This window comes from Salminus brasiliensis, chromosome 13, assembly GCF_030463535.1.
Source record: "Salminus brasiliensis chromosome 13, fSalBra1.hap2, whole genome shotgun sequence".
Classification (NCBI taxonomy): domain Eukaryota; kingdom Metazoa; phylum Chordata; class Actinopteri; order Characiformes; family Bryconidae; genus Salminus; species Salminus brasiliensis.
The window spans coordinates 38,330,542-38,348,782 of NC_132890.1; the positions used below are offsets into that span (position 1 = coordinate 38,330,542).

An 18,241-nucleotide genomic window follows, 5' to 3' on the forward strand; every position below is an offset into this window, starting at 1 on the left:
CCAATCGCTGTGTCCCTTATTCGTGTCTCCGCGTCCTTCCAGCACAATCTGACGTCATTGGCTGGCGGTTAGTGGGCCGAAGGTGACCGAGGTGTTGTCTGGCTTCTCATTGGCTGAGCGAGCTGTAAGTCATCCTCGCGCTCCGGTGTGACTGGTATTCTCGAAGAACAACCAGCGCGTGAAAGCACTCTGCATCACCGAGCCCTACGCAAGTAGCGCAGCGTAGAGCCATAACGAGCGTAGCCTGCGCACAGGTCATGCCTAGCTGAAGCTCCAGCAGTTTCGAGCAGGAAGACAGACAGACAGACAGACAGACAGACGGACAGACAGCTACGATAGTGAGTCGTTGAGCTCGGGGACAGGTCTAATATGTCGAATAAAGTAGTGTGCGACAAATACGTAACTCGCGTATTATTGAAAAGTGTTGAATGTGCTGAAAAGTAAACTTGGCGCTTGCACTGGCCGCAGCAGCCCACCGTTTATTATTAATATTAATATTAATATTTTGTTAGTGCTGTTTGTCGCCCTTTTAATTCCTGGTTTTGAAGAAGTTGAGTAGTTTAACCTCCTCGCCTGCGGATGGACGTCGCCACGGTCGTAGGTTGCTGCCTCGGCGCTGCCTGTGGGGGGGCTCTGCTGGCTGCCTACAGGCTCGGCTTACTCTACCGGTTACTCCACAAGGTACGTAGCTTCACCTCTGTGTGTAGGGCAGGTGTGTCTCCAGGTTTGGGTGGAGGTGAAGAGTCCTATCGGATTCTTGTGGTGAGTGGACATGTGCTGGTTTACCACCAGTCAGTACTCTTATCTTACCCAAGAGCAACTGAACTTTGAACTCACCTGTCCAGGTGGGGTGTCACAAAGCAAGGTCTCTATTATCCAGATAACAGAAGCCATGAGGAGAGGACTGTCAGGCAGGGGTGTCTCTCAGCTCTTCTCCTATGGGACAGGACAGACGTGAGACTATGACTAGGATGTGGAAGCCCGTACCTGCCCGTACCTGCCCGTACCTACAGTACAAATGTATTTGTTTAATTCCAAAAGCATAAAGCATCTCAACACAATGAGAAATGATCTCAAATTAATCAAGTATTTGGTTTTAGATGGTCCAAGTTGGTAATTCAGGTTGGTGTGGAGCAACAGATAACACCACTATCTGCCAGTGAGACTGGGGTTCGATTCCCGGTCTGGGTGACTGTGGGTGCTGCGCTACACCAATAAGCGTCCTTGGGCAAGACTCCTAACACTGCATTGGCCCACCTCTGTAATACGAGGAACCCTGTAAGTCGCTCTGGATAAGAGCGTCAGATAAATGCCCTAAATGTAAAAGTAAACATAGCCTATACTGGTAAGCTAGCTGGTTGACCAGCTTTTGACCAGTATAGTAATCTCTTTAAGCTGGTTAGTGGTTTCAGATGGTCCAAGTTGGTAATTCAGGTGAAAACGCACCCCATAGTGGTAAGCTAGCTGGCTGACCAGCTCTTGACCGGTATAGTGTGTGTTGTATATTTGATTTTGGATTTAGTGATGCTGCTCATGCTTGCTGTCAAGCTTGCTCATACTGGCTGACCAGCTAAATCATCTAACTTAAAGAAAAACATAGCCTACGCTGGTCGAGAGCTGAGCTGGTCAATCAGCTTAACCAGCTTGAGCTGACCAGGCTGTTTTTGTGGCCGGTTTGGGCCCTGGTTTGGTATGAGTTCAGTACAATAGGAGGAAAAACAACATCAGCGAAATGCAGCAGCCTGGTTTGTGTTTATTTCTCTTGAACAGACTGTTTCACCTGTTGTGGTAAAGTCCTCTCTGAAACAGCTGGTAAATGTAAACACACATGAACACACACTCTCATGTAGATCATATTTTTCTGTAGGGCTGATGAAAACATGAGTAAAGACACACTGCAGTTTTTAAATGCTCATTCCATTTAGTGAAGATAAAAAAAAATACTTAACAACCTTTATCACTAAATCAACCAGGTCACCAACTTCAGTTGACCATTGGGTTAAACAGTGGTGAACCTTCCTAGGAGTGTCCGGCCTTCCACAGTTTCACCACAAGCACATGGACGTTCCATCCCGGAGGTCGCAAAAGAACCCTGCGCAACAACCCAGATCTACAGGCCTCAAGTTAACGCCAGTGTACACAATTCCACGCTGAGAAAGACAAAAACAGCCTTCATGGGAGAGTTGCAGGGAGCAGACCACTGCTGACCAAAAAGAACACAAAGATTTTTGTGTTTTTGATTTTGGCCCTAAAAAGATGAATGGAAGCTAACCGTGCATTCCAGCTTAAGAACATCACGCCAACAGTCAAGCATGGTGGTGGCTGTGTGATGGTCTGGGTCTGCTTTGCTTCTGCCGGACCTGCACGACTTGTCATAACTGATGGAACTGATGAATTCTGCTCTCTCTACCAGAAAATCCTGAAGGAGAATGTCCATCAGTCAGATTGTCGTCTAAAGCTCAAGTGCAGTTGGGTTCTGCAGCAGGACAATGACCCGAAGCACACAAGCAAGGCCAGCTCTAAATGCCTCAGAAAAGAAGGTTTTAAAAATCCTGCCCCGAATCCCACTGAGATGCTGCAGCAAGACCTTAAACGGGCAGTTCAGCTGGAAAACCGTCCACTGCAGCCGAATTTAAACAATCCTGTAAATAATTGCATGTTTTATTGCCAAGAGTGACACAACCAGTTATCGGGTTTATGTGAGACAGTTACATTTCCACATGAGTGATACAGGTGTTGAACAAATCTTTATCTTTAATAAATAGAATGATCATTTAAAGGTACTGCAGTACGTGTTTACTCATGCTGTCTTTATCTTCTAGTAACTTTAGTTGGATGATCTGAAACATTTAAATGAGAACTTTTTTGTTTGTTTGTCTGTTTGTTTGTTTTTTAACAGCAGTGCATCTCATATGGCTGCAGACAGGTCTATTCAATCGTTCTGCAAGTCAGTCCACACCTCTATCCCAGTTTCCAAACTCCATTCACCAAATTTAGCAGATCATTTATGCTGGAGCCTTCTATTAATATTTACATGTAACCTTTTATGAGCTCCATGAAAGAAACAGAGCATCACGGTCTTGCATGTAATGATAAAAATGGTTTATTACGCTAACAGTGTTGACCTAACAGTGTTATCTAGTTACAAGCTAGACGCTGACTGAAGGGCAGGCAGAAGAAGCTGATGTAACTGACTTGATTAAACAGGCAGAGAGAGGTCCGTGGTCGCAGTGGATTTACACTACTAATAAATGTGGCAGGTGTAAATAGCAGTGGGCATTTATGTAGTTAGAGAATATATGTTTAATAAGATTTTACACTAAAGCATCATAATAATGTTATAACCATGATATAATAAAGCACCGCAGCCTATTGTTCTGCAGCTGCATTACTGAGTGTTTAGGGTTTACCACATTTGTATTTTTGTATACACCCCTGATGGGGGGCCTGTTTCTAATGACCATAATACCACTAATTTGCATATTTTTGTTTTTGGATGTAACGTCTAACAGTGAGTGACTAATTGGTTGTAATTTCTGCTTTCTATCTCAGACAGAGACAAAGAGCCCCCGGCATGGAGGCGAGAGTGTGGCTGAGGTTCTGCGAGCTCATGGCATCAAGTTTGTTTTCACGTTGGTTGGTGGACACATCTCACCCATTCTGGTGGCATGTGAGAAACTAGGCATCCGTGTTGTGGACACTCGCCATGAGGCCACAGCTGTGTTCGCTGCAGACGCAGTTGCGAGACTCTCTGGTAAGACTGAAGGAATCTCCGCTGAAACGAATATGTTACATTTGTGATCACTGTCTACTGGGTGTGTGGTTGCCTTTCACTTGGAGAACACTGCAGAACAGATACCTTAGCAAGTGCGAAAATCTTGAACCTAGTTAGAACATTTAATCAATTTCACCCACAGAATCGGTACCCCATCCAACCTGCATGTGAGAGGCTCCATCTGCTCGGTTGTGTCCTCTTTAAGAAGGAAAACCCACATCAGTAAAAGAGATCTGTAAAACGGGCCGGCTCCAAACCTTTAAGTGACCATCTTAACATTGTTATATTCAGGCCCTCAAATGTTACATACACCCCAGACCACTAGCAAAAGCCTTTTCAGGATAAATGCAGCAGCCTCCATATCTCCTATGTAGTCAAACCACAATGTCTACAACGCATGAGTGATGTGGAGAGAAAGCGCCATCTACTGAGCCTGGAGAGGGCAAGGCTGTTGTGCTCACTCAGGGTCCGGCTGCCAATGGCTAGCAGTAAGACGGGGATTCAAACTAGCGACCCTGTGGTCATAGTCACAGCGCCTTATTCCACTGGACCGCTCGGACCCCAATACTGTGTTTTTCAGAATCACTACAATACTGCAGAATATAAAGGTCAATACTTTAATATGCAGGAAATAACTGGGTCGGGGAATAGGAACAGTCGTAATCCACTGGTCCTGTTTGTTTCTTCTTGTCCTGCAGGAACAGTTGGTGTGGCTGCAGTTACAGCAGGACCAGGTCTCACTAATACAGTTACTGCAGTGAAGAATGCTCAGATGGCTGAATCACCTTTGCTTTTGATTGGTGGAGCAGCTGCCACTCTGCTGCAGGTGAAGTGCATGTAGGCTGTGTGATCGGTCTGTCTACTGCATGGAATCTCACTGTGTGGAAATGATGTACTGTGAATATACTGTAGGTGTGGGTGTAGAATGGAATTCCAGGGTGTCTGGAATTGGCCTTAAGTTAACTTTCAGCAGTGAAGCAGTAAAATCAGAATTTTAGTGTTAAAATTTCACTTTTAAATTAAAACACTTTATTAGACGTTATTTCCTGAACAAAAACTGTTTTGGCTAATGAGTAAGTGTGCCATGTTTCAATCTCTAATTTTATGCATGTTAAAAATTCTGTGTTGCTTTCCTGACGTCCCCTTAATCTACTGATCAGAACCTTCTGTGTATTTTCTATCAATAGAGCCACTTAGTAGCAGATCCAGATTCTCTAAATCAGGGCTGTTCAATCCTGGTCCTGGAGATCTACCACCCTGCAGAGTTTAGCTCCACCCCGAATCTAACACACCTGATCCAGATAATGAAGGCCTCCAGGAGCAACTGGACATTAGAGTCTGCTGTGTTGGATCTGAGCTCTTCAGGGTGGTAGATCTCCAGGACCAGGAATGAGCAGCCCTGCTCTAAATCATAAAGCTGAGGACTTTTTCAAAGCTGATGGAGCTCTCTGTAGGAGCCGACAGCTTTTGCTGTACAGTAGGTAGTGCTGTACAGTATATCACAGCAAACAGGCCAGGAATCCTTGTTTATGAACCAGGAAGCTGTCCCCTGTTCACTATTCTCACTGTCACAGCCTCCAGGTATTAGAATGCATGTAATCTGTGATCCATCATCTACACTCGAAGCGAAACGGGTTCTGACAAAGGGTTCTTTGACCCATAACAACAGTGGAAGCCTTTTTAGTACTATAAAGAACCATTTAAAAAGATTCCGTATAGAAACACTCACAGAGGAACCTTCAAACCAGTCAGAGAACCATTTAAGCATCCAAGTTATTCTTTGAATTTTCACGGTTCTGTATAGAAGTACCCTAATTTTTTGTTTGCATGAGATGAGCGCTGTGTGTGTGTGTGTGTTTAGTAATGTGTTTAGTAATGTCTAAGCTTAAAGGTATCTTTGAACTATTAGTCTATTCTAACCAACTGAGGTTTTTCTTGAGTAAATAGCAAAGCACTTTGTAAGTCGCTCTGGATAAGAGCGTCTGCTAAATGCCATAAATGTAAGTGTGTCTGTGTGTGTGTAGGGTCGAGGTGCTCTGCAGGACATTGATCAGATGTCACTTTTTAAGCCACTCTGTAAGTTCTGTGCATCTGTGAGGAGCGTCAGGGAGATCGTACCCACTGTAAGACAAGCTTTGGCCGTTGCTCAGTCCGGCACACCAGGTGAGCAGCAGCAGCAGCAGCAGCAGCTGTACTGTAATACATCTGCCACTTTACTCCATCAGAGGTGTACTGGGTTTGTGTGCATGTGATGTGCAGCACTGTTCAAGATCATTCTTTGTTTTTTTTAGGTCCTGTATTTATTGAGTTTCCTATAGACACTCTCTATCCTTATCATCTGGTGGAGAAGGAGTTTTCCCCAAAAAGCACTCCCAAAGGAATCATGGGGAAAATCACTGCATGGTAATAGTTTCATGTCTTTACACACTGTACAGTACTGCTCACATAACTCATTTACCTGTACTCAAAAAGAAAAGATTAGTAGTAACTAACTATTAACTGGTAGATTAGGAGTAGCTGCCTCTACTGTCCAGGGAAGCCTTTCTACTAGATTATGGTGGAGCATTGCTGTGAGAATTTGATTGCATTCAGTGCCAAGAGCTTTAGTGCAGACTGGATGTTCAATAATTGCCTGTAATGTAATGTGAATGTAAAATAAATACAGGAAGCTTCCTTTGGGTAAAGTTTGAAAAATCTAGTTCCCTAGTATACGTATAAAGACAGGACATTAACAGCATGCACTGATATCACAATAAGCTTAGGGAATCATTCAGGACATATCCATCAGTACTCACAATACACTCCTGCTAATGACAGCCTCAGGGCTCCAGTTCCTTTCCATCTCTCTAATGTTGGTTCTAGATGTAAGGGTTTTGGCAAAAATTAGTGTCCCCTAAAAAGTGTCTGCTACAATCTGAACCATATTTTGTTTCCTCATAGGTATCTTCACACCCATCTAATGAACCTTTTTGCTGGAGCATGGGACAGGACAGACTTTTCCCCTCTGCCTGTCCATATACCTCAAGCCACAGACCAGGAGGTGAGACTTGCCTCCTCTAAGCCATGTTTCAGTGGGATTGTTTTCATAGCAAAACCGTGGGTGTGCCGTTTATTTTGTTTTGTTAATTTTCACATACATACACTATATAGACAAAAGTATTGGGACACCTGCTCATTCAGTGTTTTTTTTTCCTGAAATCAGGGGTATTAAAAAGAGTTGATCCTGCTTTTGTTGGATTAACTGTCTCTACTGTCCAGAGAAGAAGACTTTCTACTAGAATTTGGAGGAGCATTGCTGTGAGGGTTTGATTGCATTCAGTGGCTAGAGCATTAGTGAAGTCAGGATGTTGTCACCACCCCACCTCATCATCCTAAAAATACTGGATGGAGCTCCACTATCTTTCCAGAGAACACAGCATGTTGCCAATAGGGTCATGTTGATCTGCTCCAGAGAGTCCTATTCTATTGGCAGTACTTCTCTACAGGGACTAGACAAGCTGTATGTGTGCATTTGCACATCTGTGTCAGCAATGGGTGCAGCTTAAAGTAGCTGAATGCATTTATTAAAAGAAGTGTCCACAAACATTTGGACAATTATAGTGTAGTTTCACTCAAACATTCTTATCACAGACAATGGTTAGCAGTCCTTGGTTAGCATTAGCTCTCAGTGTTTGATTGGCCTGTCAGGGTCTGAAAGCACATGCATTATAAATGCTGTATGAAAGTAAAGCAGTGGTGCATAGTCTCCACTCACAGGGAGCTTTACACAGGGTTAGAATCTATGTTTTAAAGAGCTGAAGAAGGCATGTTCTTGTGGAACTGTGTAATGCTCACCTTCACCACTCTGCCCTTTCCTTCCTCCCAGGTGCAAAGATGTGTAGAGCTGGTGAGCAGGGCCAAGAAGCCAGTGATCCTGTTGGGCAGTCAGGCAACACTACCTCCAACTCCGGCTGATGACATCAGGTCGGTGTCTGTGGAATTCAAGTAATATTGAAAAACTGAAATGTGGGATTTCTTCACTCTGTTAAAGGTCTCCGAAAGAGCCTATCCACACACAGAGTCATTGTGTTTCACGTCCTCTTAGTGGGGGGGCTTAGTGAGGAGCAGGTGGGGTAGAATCGAGCCAGTCAAGACTACGTACGTCACAGCGCACTGAGACACCAACATTTGCAACATTTGTCACCTAATGCTGCTGGGATTTTGACCACTTGGGGGCGCACTAGCTATATTTGGGACAGCAACAGTGTAATTTATAGGCAGTGTTATTTAAAGTTGCTTTTGTTGGACAAATGACTTTAGTAGTTGTTTATAATTGCTTAGGTTTAAGCTTTTTTATTTAAGAGATCAGTGATTCCTCTAAGCCAACATTACAGACTGCTTAATCTGTGTGTTAAACTGACCCAAGGCCTAATATGAGTGATATATATAGATAGATCGATAGATAGATAGCAGGTTTGCAAAGATACGTATTAAGTATTAATTGTTTATATTAATAAGGCTGCAAACGCATAAGGATATGCTGTGGATTTTTATTGGTTAACTCCAAAATGTATCCTGTAAATATTTGCCAGAGGTTGTTCTGATGGATAGGTTGAGGCTACTTGTTCATCCCTGAATGATGTTGATTATAAGTTGTGTGATTGTTTTTATCCTTGTCCAGGAAAGCTCTGGAGTCTCTGAACATTCCTTGCTTCCTGGGCGGGATGTCTCGAGGGATGCTTGGTAAAAACAGTCCTCTGCATATCAGACAAAACAGAAGAGATGCTCTCAAAGAGGCTGATTTGGTGCTGCTAGCAGGTACCTAACTTCACCATCTGTTCAGAAAGTGAATTTCTGCATTTATGATGTCTCCCAGAATTACTTACTTATCTTTTTTTTTTTTTTTTTAATATTTCGAATGTATTTAATTTGCATCTTTTATAGGCACGGTGTGTGACTTCAGACTGAGTTACGGCAGAGTGCTAAACAGACGCAGCAAAATTATTGCTGTCAACCGAGACAAGACGCAACTGCTGAAGAACTCGGACATATTCTGGAAGCCAACTGTGGCCATTCAAGGTGCGCCGCTGCCTTACAATGATCTAACAAACACAGAGACAGCAGACTGTAACTGGTCATCAGACACACGGTCCAGAAGTGCCAGGATTTAGAGATTACTAAGTATTAGTTTATGCATTACTAACATATTGAGTTTAGTATGTGTGCTGGGTTTAGTACCACACCAGCTAGTTTTAACTGGGAGCTTAAAAGTTTAGGTGACTACATAGAAACCATGAAACATGAACATCGGCTAGAAAATATTAAAGAAAACCACACAGAGAGCTGAAAACATGACTAGAGAGCACGGTACTTTCTGTTAAATCGGACTCTGCTTCATTGTCAGCCTTGGTGCTTGATTCATGTGGGCAGGTGTGAATACAGTAATCACACTCATATGCTGACCAAAACCACCTCACCGAGACCCTAAAGAGGAGGTGGACTGAGTCCGGTCCCTAAAGCGGTTGGTTTGTGGTGAGAACGTGATCTGACCTTGATCCGACCCACCTATCAGATGTACTCCACAAGTTTGAGCTAAACAGCTCCATAGCCAGGTGTATCCAGTTCTGTGAGACTTGGCAGCATTTAGAGTAGGTTGCACAGTCATAGGTGTTTATATAAATGTTTATATACAGGTTTATTGATTTGTTCTATGGAGGACACTGCAGAACGTTATTACAAGCTGCATGTTTCTTATTGCAGATTATGTATTGGTTGTTGGTCAAGTGTATGGTCAAGTGACTGTGAACACATTTTTATTAGATAAAGCATGACCTATTTGAATTTAATAGAATTTAATGCGAGTTTCAAATGACAGTTTAAAACTTCCTTGAGTCACTAATAGTAAAGACTTCATGGACATGGATGTAAGAACAAACCTGTACATAGCAGGTACAACCTCATCCCGGCTCTGCAGAGACTGTTCTGCAAAAATGTGGAAGAAGTCTAAATCCCCTTCACAAGAAGTAGTTAGCAGTTAATGCCTACACTTGCCCCATACCACTGTTTTAACAAGCACACATCTCTCAGTCCCAACCCTCCCACAGTCTGTTCTGCTGTTTGACCATCAGAGATAAATGACATCCACTCACCACTTGTTCAGGTGACGTTGGTTCCTTCTTGCTGCGTCTGTCTAAGGGCCTGGCAGGACATAAATTTCCAGAAGACTGGCCTCAGAATCTGAAAGATGGAGACAAGGCCAAAGAGAAGACCAACAGGTAAAATGACTGATGTAGTGCCCATGTTTGTATTACCTTTAGTTATAGACTGTCAGAAAAGGATATTTCTATTCTCAGTCCAATGTCTTTCTGTGTGTCTGATCTTTTTGCTTGTTTGACTGTTGTAGAGCTAAAGCAGAGGAGAAGACTGAGAGGCACCTGAATCCTCTCAATGTCCTGCACCGTATAGATGAGCTGATGGCAGAGGACAGCATCATCGTTGCAGATGGAGGAGACTTTGTAGGCAGTGCTGCCTACATCATGAGACCACGAGGGCCCCTTTGCTGGTTGGACCCAGGTCAGAAAAGCAACATAAGATACTACAGCAGCAGAATATATCTCATACCAGTAAAGTGTGTGCTTTATACATCCTGGTTTTCCCTGCAGTCTGCTGGCCCCAGTTAATCCACCGTGTCTGAAGATGATATCAGAAATGGCCCGCATTAGTTGTAGTTGTTGTCTAATAAGCATAGATGCAGTGTTGCACACTGCCAGTAGAGGACAGAATACCTGAAATAAACACTGAATAGAATACAAGACCAGGATCCACAAAGCTTTGACACATCAAGTTTTTGAGCTGCAGGGAATAAAAATAACTATTATTAAATGCTAAAATAATCCAAATGTAATGTGTCTGTAAAGCAGCAGCTGAATTGATGATTTTTTTTTAAATTAAAATAATTAGACATGAAATAACTTTGCTCCTGTCATACATATTATTACCATGACTAATCCACAGTGGGTTGATGGACTGATCAGTAGTTTGCGGTACATACTCATTTATATTATATAATTATTAATTATGAAGTGAAAAATGAAATGAACAATTGTTCAAAGCCTTATGATTTTGGCCATATTACTCACTATAATCACTATGACCATAATCGCTGCTCTCTTTGTAAAGATGTAAGGAGAAGCTCTGAAATTCTTTAATAATAAAAAACAACTGTGATCTACAATCATTAGCAACTTTATAAATGCTATAATCGTTCTAATTGACCTATTCTCTTTAAACACACTGAAGCCTGCAACAGTACTGCTTCACTTTACCAGTAAGTATGGTGATAAGCAGCCAAATATTGGTTATCCATCAACGTATAAAAGATCAGAAGAAGGCCTGATCTGTAATCAGACGACAGACAGGAGTTGCTGAAGTTAGTAAATGTTACTAAACCACAACAGTTGACCAGGAAATATTCTCTGATGAGACTTTCAGGAGCAGGCTCTGGAGATGGGTGAGGTGTAACGGGTTAGTCCGGCTGAAACACCACCTCCATACAGCCTGTATCTGGGTTTAGTTTACTATTATACTCTGTTGTAGTTGTTGAATTGGATTTCTTATCATTTATTTTTCATTATTATTTTATTATCCATTACTGAAATTTCTATTTTCTGTTCTTATCATTTTTATTTCTACTTTGCTTTTGCTTTTTATTTGTTTTGTTTCCTTGTCCTAGTTTATCATTTAATAATGAAATTTGTAGTCTTGCCTGTTTTTGTTATACCTTTTCATCATAAATGTATACTTTAATACATAACTTGAATATTTAATATTGAATTCTGAAATCCCTTCTGTATAATGCTCTGCCACATTGTACATACAGAGTGGCTCCTAATCCTTGCTGTGACGTATATAACATTACATAATAAATAGAACAAAGTTCTAGACGCTGCTACCGAGAGGCTGAGACTTGGTCATGGTCTTCAACCAGGACCTCCAAATCCGATTCACTGACCACAGAATCAGGCTTTTGTAATGCAGCATTTTAGGATTCAGAGCTGTGGTCTTCACAAGGGGAATGTGCACTAAGTTAGACTTCTATCAGATGTTCTCTCAAAGCCATTTTAACTTATTTTTACCAGCGGTGCCAATAACAGACGGGCACCAAGGGCACAAGCACCAAGGTTTTTTACCAATGTTTCGTTGAACCCGCAGGTGGCTCCAGCCATGGTCCTGGAGTAGCCTTCCCCTGCACATGTAGTGCTTTCTCTGCTCTTGATAAGCTGGTAAAACAACAACATGTGCAGAGCATGGAGGACTCCAGGACCAGCTGAGGATCACTGAACAATTTCATTATAGCAATTTTATATTATTACAAATGACGAATATAGTAACATGAATACAGCACAGTTTCTGCATCCATGAACATCTACAGGCTACTGTGTTCTACAGGGGCTTTTGGGACCCTAGGCGTGGGAGGAGGGTTTGCCCTTGGAGCAAAGCTTTGTCGCCCTGACTCAGAGGTAGCACTTAAACACCACCAAACTCTCTTTAGTTGCCTGTAGCATCTAGTGCCATTAATCCTCACTGACTTTCTCTACAGTCTGTGATTTACTGATAGTGTTGTATTATTTGATAATTTGGTGTTGAGCAGGTTCTCTATGAGGAACTAACGCTGTTTCGTCCACAGGTGTGGATCGTTTATGGTGATGGGTCCTTAGGTTACAGTGTGGCAGAATTTGATACTTTCACCAGACACAAGGTACTCACCACAGCACTTAACCAAAACCACAAAGCGCAAATAAATCAGCTACAAAGTGAATGTAGTGGAACAGGGTAGAATAAACCACTTAACAGCTGCTGAAAAGAACGGTGCTGGGGTCTGTTTGAATATCGTCCACTATATTGGAAAATAGCGTTTGAATAATGTAGCCCATTAACTTAATATGACAGTGCACTGTAAATGTTCATGGTATACATTACTATAAGTTTTAAGAATCTTTACTGATATTTTACTCAAATTGATTTTTTCAAATAGTTTAAATAATTGCCAGTATAAGCAGGTCTCTAGCAAATATTACTATTAAAAATATAATAATTTTTATCCTAAAACTGAACATATGTTTATATAGACATACCTTAAATGTAATTATTTAATCAGTAGAATAAGTGAGTTAGTTCGTTTCTTAACTCAAACTCGACTTTTAAAGTTTACAGGATAGTACTTTCCCTGATTCTTTACTTTATGCTGCCATTTTTTATTTCACAATACCTGCAGACCCTGAAGGCTGTTTACAGCATAGAAGGGTTACGGGACTATACAGATGTGTTGCCATATTTGTGCAAACTGTTTACATACACATGCATGCCATCAACTCCTTTTCTCTTATTTCAGACCCCTGTGATTGCCCTAGTTGGAAATGATGCTTGTTGGAGTCAGATCTCCAGGGAACAAGTGCCCATTCTGGGCAGCAATGTAGCCTGTGGCCTTGCTTTTACAGGTGAAATACTTTACACTACGTTATCTGTCTAATGACTGAGTCTGCATGTGTGCCTATATAGTAAAATAACACTGTCTTATCTTGTTTATAATGAGATCAGAATCTAGTAGAAAGTCTTCTTTTCTGGACAGTAGAGACAGTTACTCCAACAGAAGCAGGAGCAACTCTTTCTTCTGAGATCTGTTGATTTCAGAAGAAGCAGTGAATGAGCAGGTGTCCAAATACTTTTGTCCATATAAGTGTGTAACATTAGAACTGAATGTATTTACAGATTTCATAACAGAACTTTCATAACTGAAAAAAGAGGAATTGGAGGAACTGCTCCTCAGCTAACATAATGTCACTGTCTTGGTTTCATAATTTAGGTGTATTTAGTCTTCGGGTAATCTCGGTTGATTGGTTACATTAGAAAATGATATTTAAATACAACCTATAACCAGCGCAGTTGGTTATTTTTTTTAACCGTGCTGTTATCATTCTTAATGAGGGTAGGAGTACAGTGTGTGCAGCGATTGATTTATAGAAAGAATTATCTGAAACTGGTTCCTGTTTTGTTTTTGTACAGATTATCACGTTGTTGCCCAAGGTTACGGTGGCAAAGGTCACCTGATTGGGCGCGAGGACGAGTCCCAGCTTGAAGACATTGTAAAAGAGGCACAGAGGGAATGTAAAGACGGAAAGGCAGTGCTGCTAAATGTTCTCATTGGGAAAACTAACTTCAGGGATGGCTCTATCTCAGTGTAGAATCCCCCGAAACCCAACACACTCGAGGACACAACGACACAACTGTACTGAAATATAGTGTTCAGTGTTTAAGGCATGAATAGATGGGGAACCAGGGTTCATTTACATCCCAGCACTAATCGAGAGCAGAGCTTTTATAAAACTTGTTTGTGTTTTGATTTTTGGGATTTCTTTTTTGAAGAGAAAATATTTGAATTGTTAGCCTTTAATTTCTTGTTTTTTCTGGGAAATGGAAACGGTTGCCTTTGCTGTCTTGATGCTTCTTTAATGACCATGAAACTACAGATTTTAAAGCCTTTCAGATGTTGAGGGAAATGTGCTTTTAAAAAATGTTGAGATTTTTTTCAGTTAACATAAAGAAATAACAGAGCTGTTGCTGTGATTGTTGACATTTTGAGAAATGTGTGTTGAGAGGAGGATTGGATTTTTTATTGAAGGTAGTAGCAGATTATTCTGAATAAAAACTCTGGTTCACTAAACAGTACAGTAGTTCAGTTTTGCTCCAGTTTGATATTAAATATTGCACTAATTACTACTGTAATTAAACATGAGTAATTAAAATAATGTTCACTGAAACATTATGGAACACAGTCCTACTTGTTTGGGCACCCTGGGCTCTGTAGCTAATCTAACCTTCATAACATTATTTTATATTTATATATATATATATATATCAAAATCATCAATGTTGGCTGTGCAAATGTTTGGGCACCCCAGCATTGTAAAGATTCTGATTGTTTTGGCCTAAGGCAGATCACCAGTTGTATTTAAGAACTGTTGCTGAATCACATTTCCAAAATTTATTCAGTTCAGTTCAAATGTATTTATAAAGCCATTTTCATAACAAATGATGTCATAAAGCAGCTTTACAGAGATGGTCTCCCTCAGATAGAAAGGTAGAAACCTGGAGAGGAACCAAGAGTGGAACCCATATACACCAGATATCAGAAGACTAGATAAAGGACAGAAGGTTTAGGCAGACTCCTCAGCGCGTTCAGATTTCTACAGTTCGGACTGTTAAGAACTAGTAAGATCAGGTCCTGAAGACCAGGAACGCTCTCTAGGGGAACTGCTGATACAACTCAAACAAACAAACTGACATTTCCTGTAGAGTTGAGGAGGGATGGGTCCAGTACAGCTTACCCTAAGAAACTGCATGACCCAGATGTGAAGGACCACCAATCAGCCATAATATTAGTACCACCTGCCTGATATTGAGTAGGACCTCCTTCTGCCACCACAATACATCGAACTATTCAAAACGTGTGAGGTGGGCGGGGCCTCCATGAGCATCAATAAGCCTTGGGTGCTCATGACCTTGTTGCCGGTTCACTGGTTGTATTTATTTTTTTGGACTAATTTTGCATAACAGAAAAACTCCACAAAACCTGCTTGCTGATGTTCTGGAGATGTTCTGACCCAGCCATTATCTAGAACATCCCAGTCTGGTCCTTGTCAAAGTGTTTCAGATTCTTACACTTCATCACCTTCATCACCTTCAAGACCTGACTGTTCACTCACTGCCCAATAGATCCACCCCCTGACAGACAGGAGACACTGTAGATAAAGATCAGCAGTGTTCTTCACTTCAGCTGGTTCTAATGTTATGGCTGTTTTGTGTATGTCTACATTCTAACTCCTGGCCTGGGTCAGCAGTCTTACTCTAGGTATGTTTATCAGGCCCTTTTTTCAATATTATTGTATGTTATTTTCCCAGGGGTCCACTTACAGCGGCTGTGTGGGTTCATGTTTGTGTCTTCAGCAGGCTGGATTTGTTACTGTGCCTTTAAGACTGATGTATGTGTGTTGAACCTGGGCTGAAGCACTCCGTATACAGTACATGTAAAGGCTTAGGTAAAATGCTGTTGCCTGAGTAAGCAGATCTGTAAATAAACTCTCATGTTCGAAACACACGATTGTGTCATCGTGTACCGATTTAGCTTGCTTTAAATGTACAGAAATATCTTCTGTACAGAGCATGTGTCCTTATTTTCGTCCAGGAATAAACTGGAAAGTATTTTGTCTTTTGTTAATAGCCTTGATATCCGACGAAACATTGAATGAGCAGGTGTCCCAATACTTTTGTCCATATGGTGTAGATGGATAGATGGATTTATTTAGCCGATTCAGTTTGATAGCATTAGTGCTCTCCACAGCAGTGACCTCCAACCCTCCGCCTTTGGAGCTCTGTCCTACCTTCAGACTTTACAATCAGCCCTGATCCACCAACCTGAACCTTGATTGGCTGAACAGAGGGTGTAAGATTTGGGCTGGAGCTGACACCCGCAGGTAGGTACAGTAGCTCTCCAGGAATAGGGTTGTAGCCTGGTTTAAGGAATGTTACCCAGCAGGACTGTTACTGTATTCAGTGCGATTTATATAAATGAATAACACTGATTTCAGAATAAGGAAAATGAATAAGCAGGTGTCTCAATACTTTTGTCCGTATATGTGTATGTCTGCGAGCAGGAGAGGAGAGGACAAGACACTTGGGCCTGCACGCAAGCTGCGGTTGTTAAAGACAGTAGAGGATCTGCACCCAGATGAGGACGGGGGTGAGCTTAGGGCAGCGTTGAGTGAAAGGGTTTTGGGGGTCTTAGATTTCTACATTCTCTCCATGAAGGGAAATCCTTTCAGCGTGGCGGCAAAGCGAGGCTGAATGGTGAAGACTGCAGAGCCTGAAACCTCCAGCTCGTCCTGTTTGAACAACAGTGTAATGAACTGACTGGATTCTCAGGTATGCTCAACAGCCCCCGTGTAGAAGAGCCATAAACCTACTGCTGCCTCATTTCACATGGGTACACCATGTCAGGTCCAGACTGCTCCACTGCCCACTATTAACTAGTTTATTGGAGGGGGGAGGGGCGCCATTACGTCTTACCTGTTATATTGGGACACTGGCCTGTTATAAAAGGAGCATCTGAACATCTGAAATGTCTGGTTTGCAGATTTCACTCACCATCTGTTTTCTCTCCCCTCAAAAGCTCTAAATATCTGCTATGCTCAAAGTCAGAGAATCTGCATCTCTGCTCAGGTCTGACCAGGTATTGTTTATGTCACCTAGCGTGGTCCACCAGACCAAGATATCCCATATTGAATATATATAAATATATGGACATGTTTGGACATTTCAAATCCACTGCAAAATAAATAAAATAAATATTAAACAGACATGTAGAATATCTTAAAGTACTAGAGAATATACTGTACATTTAATATATATATATATTAAAAACAGACACACAGTAAAGATGCAGTAGGATCTTTTGATATATAGTATATATTTGATCTATATTTTTTAAACTGAGCACTAGAACAAGTATTTTAAAATACAAAATATATTTATTGTCCAAATTCATGTCAAATGTTTTATTTAGGAAATAAATTAAAATATAAGAGGTATTTTTAAATATATTTAGATTGTTTGCCGTTTTCATTCATTGCAAATATATATATATATGTGTGTGTGTGTGTGTGTGTGTGTGTGTGTGTGTGTGTGTGTGTGTGTGATAAATGCATTAACAAAATATATATATATATGATTTATTTTTATTTTTATTTATTTTTTTGCCCCATAATGAAGTATGATCAAGGTTGACAAACTTACACCAGGTAAGGTAACATACACCAGGCTGGTCAAGAGCAGGTTAGCCAGGTGTGTTTTTACCTGGATGGGGCCACTTTTTAACCACCTTTACCATCAAAGACCAGCTCAGACCATCTGAACCCTGCTCTTACAGCAGGTGTGTAACTCCCTGACCAACCGAGTCTGCTGGACATGTGTCTGTACTGTGCCCCTCCCTCCCTCCCTCCCTCCCTCTCTCTCTCTCTCTCTCTCTCTCTCTCTCTCTCTCTCTCTCCCTCTCTCTCCCTCCCTCCCTCCCTCTCTCTCTCTCTCTCCTCCCTCCCTCCCTCTCTCTCTCTCTCTCTCTCTCTCTCTCCCTCCCTCTCTCTCTCTCTCCCTCCCTCCCTCCCTCTCTCTCTCTCTCTCTCTCTCTCTCTCCCTCTCTCCCTCCCTCTCTCTCTCTCTCCCTCCTCTCTCTCTCTCTCTCCTCCCTCTCTCCTCCCTCTCTCTCTCTCTCTCCCTCCCTCCCTCCCTCCCCTCTCTCTCTCTCTCTCTCTCTCTCTCTCCCTCCCTCTCCCTCTCTCTCTCTCTCTCTGTCTCTCTCCCTCTCTCTCTCTCTCTCCCTCCCTCTCCTCTCTCTCTCTCTCTCTGTCTCTCCTCCCCTCTCTCTCTCTTCTCTCA

The 18,241-nt window shown here is 41.9% G+C and overlaps 1 protein-coding gene across 1 annotated transcript; it reads left to right on the forward strand.

Moving 5' to 3' along the window:
- The first annotated feature begins 238 nt into the window (after positions 1–238).
- On the forward strand, positions 239–15,908 carry ilvbl (ilvB (bacterial acetolactate synthase)-like). The gene is made up of 15 exons (XM_072694786.1): positions 239–681; positions 3,553–3,754; positions 4,474–4,601; positions 5,800–5,938; positions 6,067–6,178; positions 6,716–6,815; positions 7,641–7,738; positions 8,436–8,572; positions 8,699–8,833; positions 9,915–10,029; positions 10,158–10,327; positions 12,203–12,273; positions 12,441–12,512; positions 13,146–13,251; positions 13,817–15,908. The coding sequence occupies exons 1-15, from the start codon at positions 580–582 to the stop codon at positions 13,993–13,995; spliced, it is 1,866 nt and encodes a 621-aa protein (XP_072550887.1). The 5' UTR covers positions 239–579; the 3' UTR covers positions 13,996–15,908.
- The last annotated feature ends 2,333 nt before the right edge of the window (positions 15,909–18,241 follow it).